Source organism: Somniosus microcephalus, unplaced genomic scaffold (assembly GCF_052327205.1).
Source record: "Somniosus microcephalus isolate GS21.2 unplaced genomic scaffold, FLI_Smic_1.0 unresolved_chr7, whole genome shotgun sequence".
Classification (NCBI taxonomy): domain Eukaryota; kingdom Metazoa; phylum Chordata; class Chondrichthyes; order Squaliformes; family Somniosidae; genus Somniosus; species Somniosus microcephalus.
The window spans coordinates 31474468-31489192 of record NW_028225185.1 but is presented as its reverse complement, the minus strand read 5'-3'; the positions used below and the strand labels follow the sequence as shown (position 1 = coordinate 31489192).

At 54.8% G+C, this 14725-nt stretch overlaps 1 protein-coding gene across 3 annotated transcripts in view; it reads left to right on the top strand.

The window, feature by feature from the left end:
- The window catches only part of LOC147086731 (ubiquitin-like modifier-activating enzyme 1), a 62165-nt gene that overhangs the window by 39934 nt on the left and 7506 nt on the right, over window positions 1–14725 (top strand). For all 3 annotated transcript variants that reach the window (XM_085978906.1, XM_085978904.1, XM_085978905.1), the window contains exons 17-23: window positions 956–1020; window positions 1849–2044; window positions 3505–3579; window positions 5361–5550; window positions 7917–8005; window positions 13809–13901; window positions 14030–14221. In XM_085978906.1, coding sequence (XP_085835032.1) covers window positions 956–1020; window positions 1849–2044; window positions 3505–3579; window positions 5361–5550; window positions 7917–8005; window positions 13809–13901; window positions 14030–14221 — 900 coding nt within the window. The remainder of the gene's footprint in view (window positions 1–955; window positions 1021–1848; window positions 2045–3504; window positions 3580–5360; window positions 5551–7916; window positions 8006–13808; window positions 13902–14029; window positions 14222–14725) is intronic.

Here is a 14725-nt window from a genome sequence, read left to right as displayed (position 1 = left end):
GCACGGCACAAGGATAAACACATGAGGGAGGAAGGGGTGAGATGAAGAGGGGGCGGGAGGAGGCTCGTGTGGAGCAGGAACCCCGGCACGGAGCAGTGGGCCGAACGGTGGTGGGCACAGGTCTGTCCCTGGGGCCGAGTTAGTTCTAAGCTTATTGAATTTGAGTGTCGCATAACATTGGAGTGTCTCATGATTGTGACAGTCTGCATTTATATAGCCTCTTTAACACAGTACAACGTCCCAAGGTGCTTCACAGGAGCGATTATCAGACAAAGTTTGACCCTGAGCCACATGAGATATTAGGGACAGGTGACCAAAGAGGTCGATTTTAAGGAGCGTCTTAAAGGAGGAGAGAGAGGCGGAGAGGTTTAGGGAGGGAATTCCAGAGCTCAGCCCTGGCGCGGTCGCCAATGGTGGAGTGACGGAAATCGGGCGTTGCTCAAGAGCCCAGAATTAGAGGAGCGCAGAGATCTGAGGGTTGTAGGGGCTGGAGGAGGTTACAGAGATAGGGAGGGGCAAGGAGGCCATGGAGGGATTTGAACACGAGGATGAGAATTTTTAAAATTGAGGCCTTGCCAGGACCGGGAGCCAATGTAGGTCAGCGAGGACTAATGGTATCGATGAGCTCGGTGAAGAATCCTTCCGCCCTGGGGCTCCCACGGGCTGGTGTTGCGGTGAGGTGTTGAGCTCCTGAATGGATCAGTTGTGTCTGGGGCTGTGCCTGGTGCCGTCGTCTGTTTTAGGAGCAGAGCCCGGTCCTCTGCCTCCTGGGAAGCCCGGTTGCTGTATCGGAGAGTCTGAGTGAAGCGCGTTGGAGATTTTCGAGAGCCCCCTGGGGTTCCAGCTGTGATATCGGTGGTGGGGTTTGTAGGGGTCGGTTCTTGAAATATTTCTTAGCGCTGCGTGCGGTTCGGGGAAGACACCGATGTAACTTGCGTTGGCCTTTGTCTTACAGTGGGCTCGCGATGAGTTTGAAGGACTCTTCAAACAGCCAGCCGAGAACGTCAATCAATATATACAGTAAGTCGATTCTTGCTCTCCGAGGTTTGCTCGGTGCGGTACACGAGACTACAATCCTTCTCCTGTGAGAATGGGCACCGTAGCTGTCTGTTGGAAGTGAAAATTGCATTAACCAGCGGCCGCTGTCCAATTGCTGGCGCCCGTTGGCACGTTCCCTGTCCCTTGGGCTTCTGTCGCGGGCCTGCTTGTGATTGGCACGCCTGAGATTCTGCCCTTGCGGCGGGCACTTGTGTCTGTGAGGACGCAGGTTTATGCCGCACCTTGCTGCCGGGTGCCGAGAGTCCCGGGAGAACCGAGGACACGTGGTCGCAGCGCTCAAAGGGGAGGGCAGGGCACAGCACCGAGCTGGCGCGCGCTGCAACCGAGAAATAATGTCGCCCTGGCCCCTAACACTACCGGACTCTGGCCAACAATGCTGTGTGTCTTGCGAGCTTTTAACCCACTAACTGCAGCCTGAAACACGCGCGTTGCTTGATGCATTGATCCTGTGGGGGGCTTGCAGCTTAGTCTGCGGCGAGTGGCTCGCCTCCCCGCCAGGCTTGAGTTGGCGGTCTGTCAGCATGCTCGCCACCAATGTTCCCTCTAATTTGTATCTTAAGCGCGTGGTCCCTTTAAATTTTCTGCGCAATATCTCGCAGCAGCAGGTGTGCGGCCTGCGCGGGAGCATCCCGGTTTTAGTGCGCCGGGGGGGGGGGGGGCCCTTGCTCACCACTCAGCGTGGCAGGAGAAGCACGACACCACCCTGGACAGAGCACGGGACTCGATTATCCCACCCCCACCCCCGTACAATGGCCTTTCCCGCTGACTCCTTCTCTCCCTCTTTTGCAGGGACTCCAAGTTCATGGAACGCACTCTGAAGCTGCCGGGGGCACAGCCCCTGGAGGTGCTGGAGGCGGCCTTCAAGAGCCTGGTGACGGAGCGGCCCAAGACGTGGGAGGACTGCGTGACGTGGGCACGCAACCACTGGCAGATCCAGTACAACAACAACATCCGGCAGCTCCTGCACAACTTCCCGCCAGACCAGGTACATAGAAACATCGAAGATAGGAGCAGGAGTCGGCCATTCGGCCCCTCGAGCCTGCTCCGCCATTCAATGCGATCATGGCTGATCATCCAAATTCAGTACCCTGTCCCTGCCTTCTCCCCATAGCCCTTGATCCCTTTAGCCTCAAGAAATATATCTAACTCCTTGAATATATTTAATGAATTGGCCTCAACTGCTTTCTGTGGTAGAGAATTCCACAGGTTCACCACTCTCTGGGTGAAGAACTTCCTCCTCATCTCTGTCCTAAATGGCTTACCCCTTATCCTTAGACTGTGACCCCTGGTTCTGGACTCCCCGACCATCGGGAACATCCTTCCTGCATCTAATCTGTCTAGTCCTGTTAGAATTGTATAAGTTTCCATGAGATCCCCTCTCATTCTTCTAAACTCCAGCGAGTATAAGCCCAATCGACCCAATCTCTCCTCATACGTCATTCCTGCCATCCCAGGTATCAGCCTGGTGAATCTTCGCTGCACTCCCTCCATGGCAAGAACATCCTTCCTCAGATAAGGCGACCAAAACTGCACACAATACTCAAGGTGTGGTCTCACCAAGGCCCTGTACAACTGCAGCAAGACATCCTTGTTCCTGTACTCGAATCCTCTCGCTACGAAGGCCAACATACCATTTGCCTTCTTAACCGCCTGCTGCACCTGCATGCTCACCTTCAGCGACTGGTGCACAAGGACACCCAGGTCTCGTTGCACTTCCCCTTCTCCCAATCTGTTGCCGTTCAGATAATAATCTGCCTTCCTGTTTTTGCCACCAAAGTGGATAACCTCGCATTTATCCACATTATACTGCATCTGCCCAATCACCCAACCTGTCCAAATCATACTGGAGTTTCTCGGCATCCTCCTCGCAGCACACACGCCCACCCAGCTTTGTGTCATCTGCAAACTTGGAGATATTACATCTAGTTCCTTTGTCCAGATCATTAATATATATTGTGAATAGCTGGGGTCCTAGGACCGATCCCTGCAGTACCCCACTAGGCACTGCCTGTCACTTGGAAAAAGACCCGTTTATTCCAACTCTTGCTTCCTGTCTGCCAACCAGTTCTCTATCCAAGTCAGTACCTTGACCCAATCCCATGTGCTTTAACTTTACACGCTAATCTCTTATGCAGGACCTTATCGAAAGCCTTCTGAAAGTCCAAATACACCACATCCACTAGTACGATAGCAAAATACTGCAGATGTTGGAAATCCGAAATAACAACAGAAAATGCTGGAAAAACTCAGCAAGTCAGGCAACATCCGTGGAGAGAAATTTGAGTTGACTGGTTCTCCCTTATCTATTCTACCAGTTACATCCTCAAAAAATTCCAGTAGAATACTGCAGCGTTACAGCCGGGGACCCCCCGCCCTCTTCCCGTGTGTGTCTCGAGTGATGCTCTCTCATCTCTAGTAATGGCCGTCCTTTATCATCTTCTCTAGGTCACAACCTCAGGCACTCCATTCTGGTCCGGCCCGAAGAGGTGCCCTCACCCATTGGAGTTCGACGTGGTGAATGTAAGTTGGGGGGGTGGAATGGAATCGGTAACTGGGGGCTTCCTGTTTCACACAGCTCACTCCTGGTGTGAACAGGGAGCTGAATCGGTAACTGGGGGCTTACTGTTTCATGTGGCTCACTCCCGGTGTCAACAGGGAGCTGAATCAGTAACTGGGGGCTTCCTGTTTCACACAGCTCGCTCCCGGTGTGAACAGGGAGCTGAATCGCTAACTGGGGGCTTACTGTTTCACACCGCTCGCTCCTGGTGTCAACAGGGAGCTGAATCGCTAACTGGGGGCTTACTGTTTCACAGAGCTCGCTCCCGGTGTCAACAGGGCGCTGAATCTGTAACTGGGGGCTTACTGTTTCACAGAGCTCGCTCCCGGTGTCAACAGGGCGCTGAATCTGTAACTGGGGGCTTACTGTTTCACACCGCTCGCTCCTGGTGTCAACAGGGAGCTGAATCGCTAACTGGGGGCTTACTGTTTCACAGAGCTCGCTCCCGGTGTCAACAGGGCGCTGAATCTGTAACTGGGGGCTTACTGTTTCACACAGCTCGCTCCCGGTGTCAACGGGGAGCTGAATCGGTAACTGGGGGCTTCCTGTTTCACGTGGCTTGCTCCTGGTGTCAACAGGGAGCTGAATCGGTAACTGGGGGCTTCCTGTTTCACACAGCTCGCTCCTGGTGTCAACAGGGAGCTGAATCGGTAACTGGGGGCTTACTGTTTCACACAGCTCGCTCCCGGTGTCAACAGGGAGCTGAATCGGTAACTGGGGGCTTACTGTTTCACACAGCTCGCTCCTGGTGTCAACAGGGAGCTGAATCGCTAACTGGGGGCTTACTGTTTCACGTGGCTTGCTCCTGGTCTGAACAGGGAGCTGAATCGGTAACTGGGGGCTTCCTGTTTCACATGGCTCACTCCTGGTGTGAACAGGGAGCTGAATCGGTAACTGGGGGCTTCCTGTTTCACACAGCTCACTCCTGGTTGCAACAGGGAGCTGAATCGGTAACTGGGGGCTTCCTGTTTCACGTGGCTCGCTCCCGGTGTCAACAGGGAGCTGAATCAGTAACTGGGGGCTTCCTGTTTCACATGGCTCACTCCTGGTGTGAACAGGGAGCTGAATCAGTAACTGGGGGCTTCCTGTTTCACACAGCTCGCTCCTGGTGTCAATGGGTAGCTGAATCGCTAACTGGGGGCTTCCTGTTCCACACAGCTCGCTCCTGGTGTGAACAGGGAGCTGAATCGCTAACTGGGGGCTTCCTGTTTCACACAGCTCGCTCCTGGTGTCAACAGGGAGCTGAATCGCTAACTGGGGGCTTCCTGTTTCACACAGCTCACTCCCGGTGTCAACAGGGAGCTGAATCAGTAACTGGGGGCTTCCTGTTTCACGTGGCTTGCTCCTGGTGTCAACGGGGAGCTGAATCGCTAACTGGGGGCTTCCTGTTCCACACAGCTCGCTCCTGGTGTCAACAGGGAGCTGAATCGCTAACTGGGGGCTTCCTGTTCCACACAGCTCGCTCCTGGTGTCAACAGGGAGCTGAATCGCTAACTGGGGGCTTCCTGTTCCACACAGCTCGCTCCTGGTGTCAACAGGGCGCTGAATCGCTAACTGGGGGCTTTTTACTTGCCACAGTTCAAGTGCTTGAACAGTCGGAGCTGCCCCATCGTGTTTGAGGAGTTGGGACTCGTCTTTGCGATTCGGTCTTTGCCAGCCTTTCGTGGGAGCTGTCCAGATTCTGGTTTGCTGCGGTTTCACCTGCCTTCCTCTCCTCTGTCTCTCTCCTCTCTCTCCCCCTCAGGCCCTTCACATGGACTACGTAGTGGCTGCTGCTAACCTGTTTGCACAGACGTATGGCATAAAAGGCTCCCGGGACACCACTCACACCATCGAGATACTGAAGGGTGTCAAAGTGCCGGTCTTCACGCCCAAATCTGGCGTCAAAATCCACGTCTCCGACCAAGATCTCCAGAACTCCAACGCCTCGGTCGGTGAGTGCTAGCTGCTTCCGATGATCCCCTGGCTCGCTGGGGAAGGGGACTAGATCGAGTGGCCAGGTTTGCAACTAGCCTGCTCTCTCTTCTCTCTCCCCCCCTGTGTCCGAGCCTCGATTTTTTGTTGGGTAAGGGTATTGAGCGATATGGAACCAAGGCGGGTAGCTGGAGTGAAGATACAGATCAGCCGTGATCTCATTGAATGGTGGAACAGGCTCAAGGGGCTGAATGGCCTCCTCCTGTTCCTATCTGCCAGTCCCTGGTACTTGTAAACCGGGGTGTTTGTGAGGGGTCGGTGCTGCCCTGCGGAACCAGCTGTCCTACGGTGCAGGAATGATCTCATTTCCCCTCCCACTCCAGGATGAGATGGGCAGACATTAATGCCACAAAACTTGAAGTATAATGAATTATGAGGAGGCTAGTGATAGACTTCAGGAAGACATGGACAGGCTGGTGGAATGGGCGGACAGGTGGCAGATGAAATTTAACGCCGAAAAGTTCGAAGTGAAAAATGTTGGTAGGAAGAACGAGGAGAAGCAATATAAACTAAAGGGGACAATCCTAAAGGGGGTGCAGGAACAGAGAGACCTGGGGGTATATGTGCACAAATCATTGAAGGTGGCAGGGCAGGTTGAGAAAGCGGTTTATAAAAGCACACGGGATCCTGGACTTCATAAATAGAGGCGTCGAGTACAAAAGCAAGGAAGTTATGATGAACCTTTATAAAACACTGGTTCAGCCTCAACTGGAGTCTTGTGGCCAATTCTGGGCACCGCATTTCAGGAAGGATATGAAGGCCTCAGAGAGGGTGCTGAAAAGATTTACAAGAATGGTTCCAGGGATGAGGGACTTCAGTGATGTGGAGAGACTGGAGAAGCTGGGATTGTTCTCCTTAGAGCAGAGAAGGTTAAGGGGAGATTGACCAGAATGGTACCAGGGATGAGGGACTTCAGTGATGTGGAGAGACTGGAGAAGCTGGGGTTGTTCTCCTTAGAGCAGAGAAGGTTAAGGGGAGATTGACCAGAATGGTACCGGGGATGAGGGACTTCAGTGACGTGGAGAGACTGGAGAAGCTGGGATTGTTCTCCTTAGAGCAGAGAAGGTTAAGGGGAGATTGACCAGAATGGTACCAGGGATGAGGGACTTCAGTGATGTGGAGAGACTGGAGAAACTGGGATTGTTCTCCTTGGAGCAGAGAAGGTTAAGGGGAGATTGACCAGAATGGTACCGGGGATGAGGGACTTCAGTGATGTGGAGAGACTGGAGAAGCTGGGGTTGTTCTCCTTAGAGCAGAGAAGGTTAAGGGGAGATTGACCAGAATGGTACCAGGGATGAGGGACTTCAGTGATGTGGAGAGACTGGAGAAGCTGGGGTTGTTCTCCTTAGAGCAGAGAAGGTTAAGAGGAGATTTGATAGAGGTGTTCAAAATTGTGAGGGGTCTAGACAGAGCAGAGAGAGAGAAACTGTTCCCATTGGCGGAAGGGTCGAGAACCAGAGGACACAGATTTAAGGTGATTGGCAGAAGAACCAGACGCGACATGAGGATAAACTTTTTCACGCAGCGAGTGGTTAGGATCTGGAATGCACTGCCTGAGAGGGTGGTGGAGGCAGACTCAATCGTGGCTTTCAAAAGAGAATTGGATAAGTACCTGAAGGAAAAAGAATTTGCAGGGCTACGGGGAAAGGGCGGGGGAGTGGGACTGGCTCTTGCAGAAAGCCGGCACGGGCTCGAGGGGCTGAATGGCCTCCCTCCTGTGCTGTAACCGTTCTGTGAAAGGAGGGCGGCACTGACTGGGGACAGTGTGGTCGGGCAGCTGGAGGCGAAGTGCAGTGGGTGCAAGCAACATTTCTACAGTTAACTTGCCAAAAACAGGCGTCGTGTTGTCGGATTATTTCTCGAAGTGGTTTCCTTTCGGCTCTTTGGGGTGGTTGGGGGGGGGGGGTCGTGATCTTTCCTGTAGGATTGAGCTCTTCGCCGAAGTGCAGCCGGGGCGGAGGTGGGTTAAAGGGAGCGGCGTGGCGTTGGAAGAATGTGCGTGCGCGCTCAACCCGATCAAAGTTGCTGCAGGGTTTGACCGCGGCTCGATCGCTCAGCAGGCACGAGCTCCCCCGCCCGCCCGCCGGGTGTGTGTCCACGTCTCGCGCCTTGCAACGCGCTCGTGCTGGCGAGAGATTACTTCTCTTTTTACCATTCTCCGGTGCCGCAGCCTCTGGAGAAGCGAGTTTGCACCCCCCTCGCTGCTTTTACCTGCAGTTGGTACTTGATCCGGGGAAGGGGAGGGATGGGGACAAGTGCCCTCGGCCCCAGTTACACAGGAGGTCCTGGCTCCCAGCCCCGGCTGACTTGATTGTGTTTGTTACAGATGACAGCCGTTTGGAGGAATTAAAAACCACGCTTCCCTCTCTGGAGGCGCTGTCGACCTTCAGAATGTACCCCATCGAGTTTGAAAAGGTAAGGGCCTACCCTTGGGACGGCACCCTGTCGGGTTGGAGACGGTAAGAGCCATCCCAGTTGCTTTAAATTCGACGGTAATCCATTTCCCTACAAGGTGTCGCGGGAGACGATTGGAGCCCGCCAGTCTCGAAGCAGCGCTTCCAGATTATTTATTTAAAAAAACAACAAATTTCTACCCTAATTGGACAGCTGTTTCGAAAGCGGGCAGGATGGGGCGAATGGCCTCTTTTTATATGATTCTACCCCACACCGTTCAGTCTGAACTGAGGGGTTCCTGACTCCCTCTGGGGGCGATATGAGGCGGTAACCGCCTCGGTTGTGATCAGGGATACGGGGAAAGGTCCCGATTCATAGAATGCAACAGCACAGAAGGCGGCCGTTCGGCCCATCGAGTGTGTGTCGGCTCTTGCGAAGAGCAATCCAGTCAGTCCCACCCCCCCCCCCCCCCCCCCCTGCTCTTTCCCCATATTCCTGCAATTGTTTCTCCTGCAAGTATTTCTCCAATTCCCTTTCGAAGATTACTATTGAATCTGTATCCACCGTCCTCTCGGGCAGTGTGTTCCAGATCCTAACCATTCGCTGCGTAAAAATGTCGCCTCTGGCCCTTTTACCAATCGCTTTAAATCTGTTTCCTCTGGTTCTCGACCCTTCAGCCATTGAAAACAATTTCTCTTTATTTAGTTATTCTAAATCCTTCATGATTTTGACCACCTCTGTTAAATCTCCCCTTAACCTTCTCTGCTCTAAGGAGAACAACCCCAGCTTCTCCAGTCTCTCCACATCACTGAAGTCCCTCATCCCTGGTACCATTCTGGTCAATCTCCCCTTAACCTTCTCTGCTCTGAGGAGAACAACCCCAGCTTCTCCAGTCTCTCCACATCACTGAAGTCCCTCACCCCCGGTACCATTCTGGTCAATCTCCCCTTAACCTTCTCTGCTCTAAGGAGAACATAGAATCGTAGAAAGTTACAGCACGGAAGGAGGCCATTTCGGCCCATCGTGTCTGCGCTGGCCAACAAAGAGCTATTGGTCCGTAGCCCTGCAGGTTAGAGCACCCCAAGTGCACATCCAAGTACTTTTTAAATGTGGTCAGGGTTCCTGCCTCTACCACCCTTTCAGGCAGAGTGTTCCAGACCCCCACAACCCTCTGGGTGAAGAAATTTCCCCTCAAATCCCCTCTAAACCTTCCCCCAATTACTTTAAATCTGTGCCCCCTGGTTTTTGAACCCTCTGCTAAGAACAATCCCAGCTTCTCCAGTCTCTCCACATCACTGAAGTCCCTCATCCCTGGTACCATTTGTGGTAAACCACTGTTATTGTTGTTCACCGTTGTTGTTGCACACTGTTGTATCTATGCATGCCTCAGCTGGCTCCGCCCCTGGCTCCACCCACATGCCCAGGTATAAAGGTGACTGCTCTGCAGCCCCCTGCCTTCTTGGAAACCAGTCAACCACGAGAGGCATGCTCTGTTCTTTGTTAATAAAAGCCTTTTGGTTACTCTCCTAACTCTCCGTCTTTTATGGGTAATTGATAGCGCATCAATTTTATTAACAAAAACAAAATGTCGGCACCAAACGCTGAGCAGCAGGCGCTGCAGCAAATGACGGCACCAAACGCTGAGCAGCAGGCGCTGCTGCATGCCCTCAGACCAACATGCCTGGACCTAGACCCTCAAGAGGCGGGTTCGTCTACCAAGTTCGCACAATGGCTGCGTTGCTTCGAAGCTTACCTGGAAGCCTCAGCCGTGACACTAGATGGAAACAAACTAAAAATCCTGGCCTCCAAGGTGGGCCACCAAGTCTACACGCTCATCCAGGACGCGACTACCTACGCGGCGGCTATCGATCAGCTAAAAGGACAATACACAAGCCCGGTAAATACAGTTTATGCCAGACACCTCCTGAGATCCCGCAAACAGCAGTCCGGGGAATCGGTGGAGGCATTCCTACGGGCACTACAGATACTCGGCCGAGCCTGCGATTGTAAAGAGGTATCGGCCGCGGCACACACGGAGGGACTTATCCGAGATGCTTTCGTTGCGGGCCTCAAGTCCGACTACTCCCGGCAGAGACTGCTGGAGAAGGGCGAAATCGACCTGAAGAAGGCAGTGTCCCTCGCGCTCTCGCTAGACGCGGCCCACCGGAATATGGACGCATTCTCCCCTAACCGCTCCGCACCGTGGACGCCGCAACCGTGGGTCATGGGACCGCCACCCCCGGCACCAACTGCTGCAGTGATGTCCAAGGGCCCGAAATGTTACTTTTGTGGCCAGGCAAAACACCCCAGAGCACGCTGCCCGGCGAAAAACGCTGGCTGCGGGAAGAAAGGACACTACGTCAGCGCCTGCAAAGGTAAAACCGCTAACGGCAGCAGCGCCGCGTGTGAACCGTGGGGGCAGCCATCTTGTCCGCCATCTTGGACACCTCCAGCCGCGTGGGGATCGGGATCATGGGCGCAGCCATTTTGTCCGCCATCTTGGACGCCTCCAACTCCAATCGCGGGTGACCTGGACTCGACCACCGCCTCGTCTGATGACCACAGCGACTCGCTCGACCATACGCTGGCCTCCGTGACGCTGGACCAATCTCTCCCTCACCAACTGTCCAGGTCCATGATGGACATTACGGTAAACGGCCGCGCCACTACCTGCCTTTTCGACAGCGGGAGCACGGAGAGCTTTATCCACCCCGACACGGTGCGCAGTTACTCTCTCCCGGTCCTGCCAACGCGCCATCGGATCTCTATGGCTTCCAAATCCCATTCAGCAGACGTCGGTGGCTACTGTGTAGTGACCCTTTCAGTAAGGGGCACAGAATACAAAAATTTTAAACTTCTTGTCCTGCCCCATCTTTGCGCTGCCGTTCTACTGGGGTTGGATTTTCAGTGCCACCTTAAAAGTGTCACATTAGCGTACGGCGGACCCCTCCCCCCACTCACAGTCTGCAGCCAGCAGCTTTTAAATCGCCCGCCGCGCACCATTTGCAGCCTCTCCACGCTTAAAGTCTCCCCCCCCGTTCGCTAACCTCACCCGCGACTGTAAGCCCATCGCTACCAAAAGCAGGCGGTACAGTGCCGGGGATAGGAGCTTCATTAAATCCGAAGTAGCAAGACTCCTGAAGGAAGGGATTATTGAGGGTAGCACTAGCCCATGGCGAGCACAAGTGGTGGTAGTGAAGACTGGTGCAAAACAGCGCCTAGTTATTGACTACAGCCAGACGATCAATCGCTACACCCAGTTAGATGCATACCCACTCCCCCGCATATCTGACATGGTCAATCAGATAGCACAATACCGGGTGTTCTCGACGATTGATCTGAAGTAGGCATACCACCAGCTCCCCATCAGGGCTGAGGACCGCCAGTACACAGCTTTTGAAGCTGACCGTCGTCTCTACCACTTCCTCCGAGTCCCCTTCGGCGTCACCAACGGGGTTTCGGTCTTCCAAAGGGAGATGGACCGAATGGTTGACCAGAACGCGCTGCAGGCCACCTTCCCCTATCTAGACAACGTCACCATCTGCGGCCACGACCAGCAGGACCATGACGTTAACCTAGAGAAATTCCTCCGTACGGCCCAGCGGCTGAATCTAACATACAACAAGGACAAATGTATGTTTCGCACCACGCGCCTCGCCATTCTTGGCTGCGTAGTGGAGAACGGAGTCATCGGCCCCGACCCCGACAGAATGCGCCCCCTTATGGAGCTCCCCCTCCCCCACTGCCAAAAAGCACTGAAGAGATGCCTAGGGTTTTTCTCTTACTATGCTCAGTGGGTGCCCAACTATGCGGACAAAGCCAGACCCCTCATCAAGTCCACCTCCTTCCCCCTGACAGCAGAGGCATGTGCAGCCTTCACTCTCATAAAAAGAGATATTGTAAAGGCCACAATGCACGCAGTGGATGAGTCCATCCCTTTCCAAGTGGAGAGCGACGCATCCGACTTCGCCCTAGCTGCAACCCTTAACCAGGCGGGGAGACCAGTGGCCTTTTTCTCAAGGACCCTCCAGGGCCCCGAGATTCGACACTCCTCTGTCGAAAAGGAGGCCCAGGCCATTGTGGAAGCGGTGCGACATTGGAGGCATTACCTGGCCGGAAAACTATTTACCCTGCTCACTGACCAGCGTTCAGTAGCTTTTATGTTTAACAATAAGCAGAGGGGCAAAATCAAGAACGACAAGATCTTGAGGTGGAGAATTGAACTCTCCACCTACAATTACGATATCTTGTACCGGCCCGGGAAACTCAATGAGCCCCCAGATGCCCTATCACGTGGTACATGCGCCAACGCGCAGGTTGATAGACTGCAGACCCTCCACAATGACCTCTGCCACCCGGGGGTCACCAGGTTCTTCCATTTCATCAAATCCCGTAACCTGCCCTACTCCATCGAGGAGGTCAGGACCATGACCAGGAACTGCCAAATCTGTGCCGAGTGCAAACCGCATTTTTATAGGCCAGACAGAGCAAGCCTGATCAAGGCCACTCGCCCTTTCGAGCGCCTGAGCGTCGATTTTAAAGGGCCCCTCCCCTCCTCTGACCGCAACGTGTACTTCCTCAACATAATTGACGAGTATTCCCGTTTGCCATCCCTTGCCCAGACATGACCAGTACCATGGTCATTAAAGGTCTGAATGACCTTTTCACCTTGTTCGGCTTCCCTAGCGCTATCCATAGCGACCGGGGCTCATCCTTTATGAGCGACGAACTCCGTCAGTACCTGCTCACGAGAGGTATTGCTACAAGCAGAACCACCAGCTACAACCCCCGGGGGAACGGCCAGGTGGAAAGAGAGAACGCGACGGTTTGGAAGGCCGTCCTCTTAAACTTAAAATCTAAGGGCCTTCCGACCTCTCGCTGGCAGGAGGTCCTCCCTGCGGCGCTCCACTCCATTCGGTCACTGCTTTGTACGGCCACCAATGCCACCCCCCCATGGAAAAAATGTTCACTTTCCCCAGGAAGTCCACATCGGGGACCTCGCTACCGACATGGCTGACGTCTCCAGGACCCGTCCTACTGCGGAAGCACGTGAGGTCCCATAAAACGGACCCCCCTGATCGAGAGGGTGAGCCTCCTCCACGCCAACCCCCAGTATGCTTACGTGGCATACCCGGACGGGCGGGAGGACACAGTCTCCATACGAGACCTCGCACCTTCGGGTGCCCCTGAAACACCACCATTGCCATCCACCACTACCCACAACCCAACCCCTGTAGACGGCATACGGCATGCAGCAGCCCCAGGACCCGTCATTGACCACCCAACCACTCAATGAGACGCCAGATTCAACGTTGGATGCTGCACCATCGCCGCCGCCACCACGATGATCAGGACGGCATACAAGGCCACCTGATAGACTTACTTACACGAACCTTTAGTACACTTCACCCCGCCGGACTCAATTTTAAACAAGGGGTGAATGTGGTAAACCACTGTTATTGTTGTTCACCGTTGTTGTTGCACACTTGTATCTATGCATGCCTCAGCTGGCTCCGCCCCTGGCTCCACCCACATGCCCAGGTATAAAGATGACTGCTCTGCAGCCCCCTGCCTTCTTGGAAACCAGTCAACCACGAGAGGCATGCTCTGTTCTTTGTTAATAAAAGCCTTTTGGTTACTCTCCTAACTCTCCGTCTTTTATGGGTAATTGATAGCGCATCACCATTCTGGTCAATCTCCCCATAACCTTCTCTGCTCTAAGGACTAACGAGTTACTGAAGGGCTGGGTGTCTGTTGTAAATCTCTGTCCCTGCGAGGCTGTGATTGCAGTTTGACTTCTGTTGTTTTTTTTTTTAATGGGCAGGACGACGACACAAACTTCCACATGGATTTCATCGTGGCCGCGTCCAATCTCCGAGCAGAGAATTACGATATTCCGCCCGCTGACAGACACAAGGTAAGTCGGGCGGGCTTTGAACGGGATGAGGTGGGTGGCGGGGGGGGGGGGGGAGAAAATTCTGACCTCGTGAGCCCTCCGGGGGCAGGTACCCAACCGTGTCCCCCCCTCTGTTTCCCCCGCTGCAGAGCAAGCTGATCGCCGGGAAGATCATTCCCGCCATCGCCACGACGACTGCGGCAGTGGTCGGCCTGGTCTGCCTGGAGCTGTACAAGATCGCCTTCGGACACGGGAAGCTGGAGTCCTTCAAGAACGGTTTCATGAACCTCGCACTCCCTTTCTTCGGCTTCTCCGAGCCCATCGCTGCACCCAAGCATACGGTGAGTCCAGGGGGGGGGGTCGCTTATCGGGGTCTCGAGACCGCCGTCCGGTTCGGAGGGGGTGGTGGGTGGTGAAGAGACCCTGTCGAAGGAGGTGCAAGCATTGCGAGTGTGGTAGCTCGGGGCGAGGGGGGGGGGAAATGTGTTAAGTGTTTGAAATAATCTGCGAGCGAGGGGGGGAGGAGGTCAGACTGGAGTTCAGAATGCAGCTTGAAGTGGAGATAGGAGGGTTGGAGGATACTAGAGAGATGGGGGGCTGGGGGAGAGGGGGCCCTCGGGCTGGGGGAGAGGGGGCCCTCGGGCTGGGGGAGAGGGGGCCCTCGGGCTGGGGGGGAGGGGGCCCTCGGGCTGGGGGGGGAGGGGGCCCTCGGGCTGGGGGAGAGGGGGCCCTCGGGCTGGGGGGGAGGGGGCCCTCGGGCTGGGGGGGGAGGGGGCCCTCGGGCTGGGGGGGGAGGGGGCCCTCGGGCTGGGGGGGAGGGGGCTCTCGGGCTGGGGGGGGGAGGG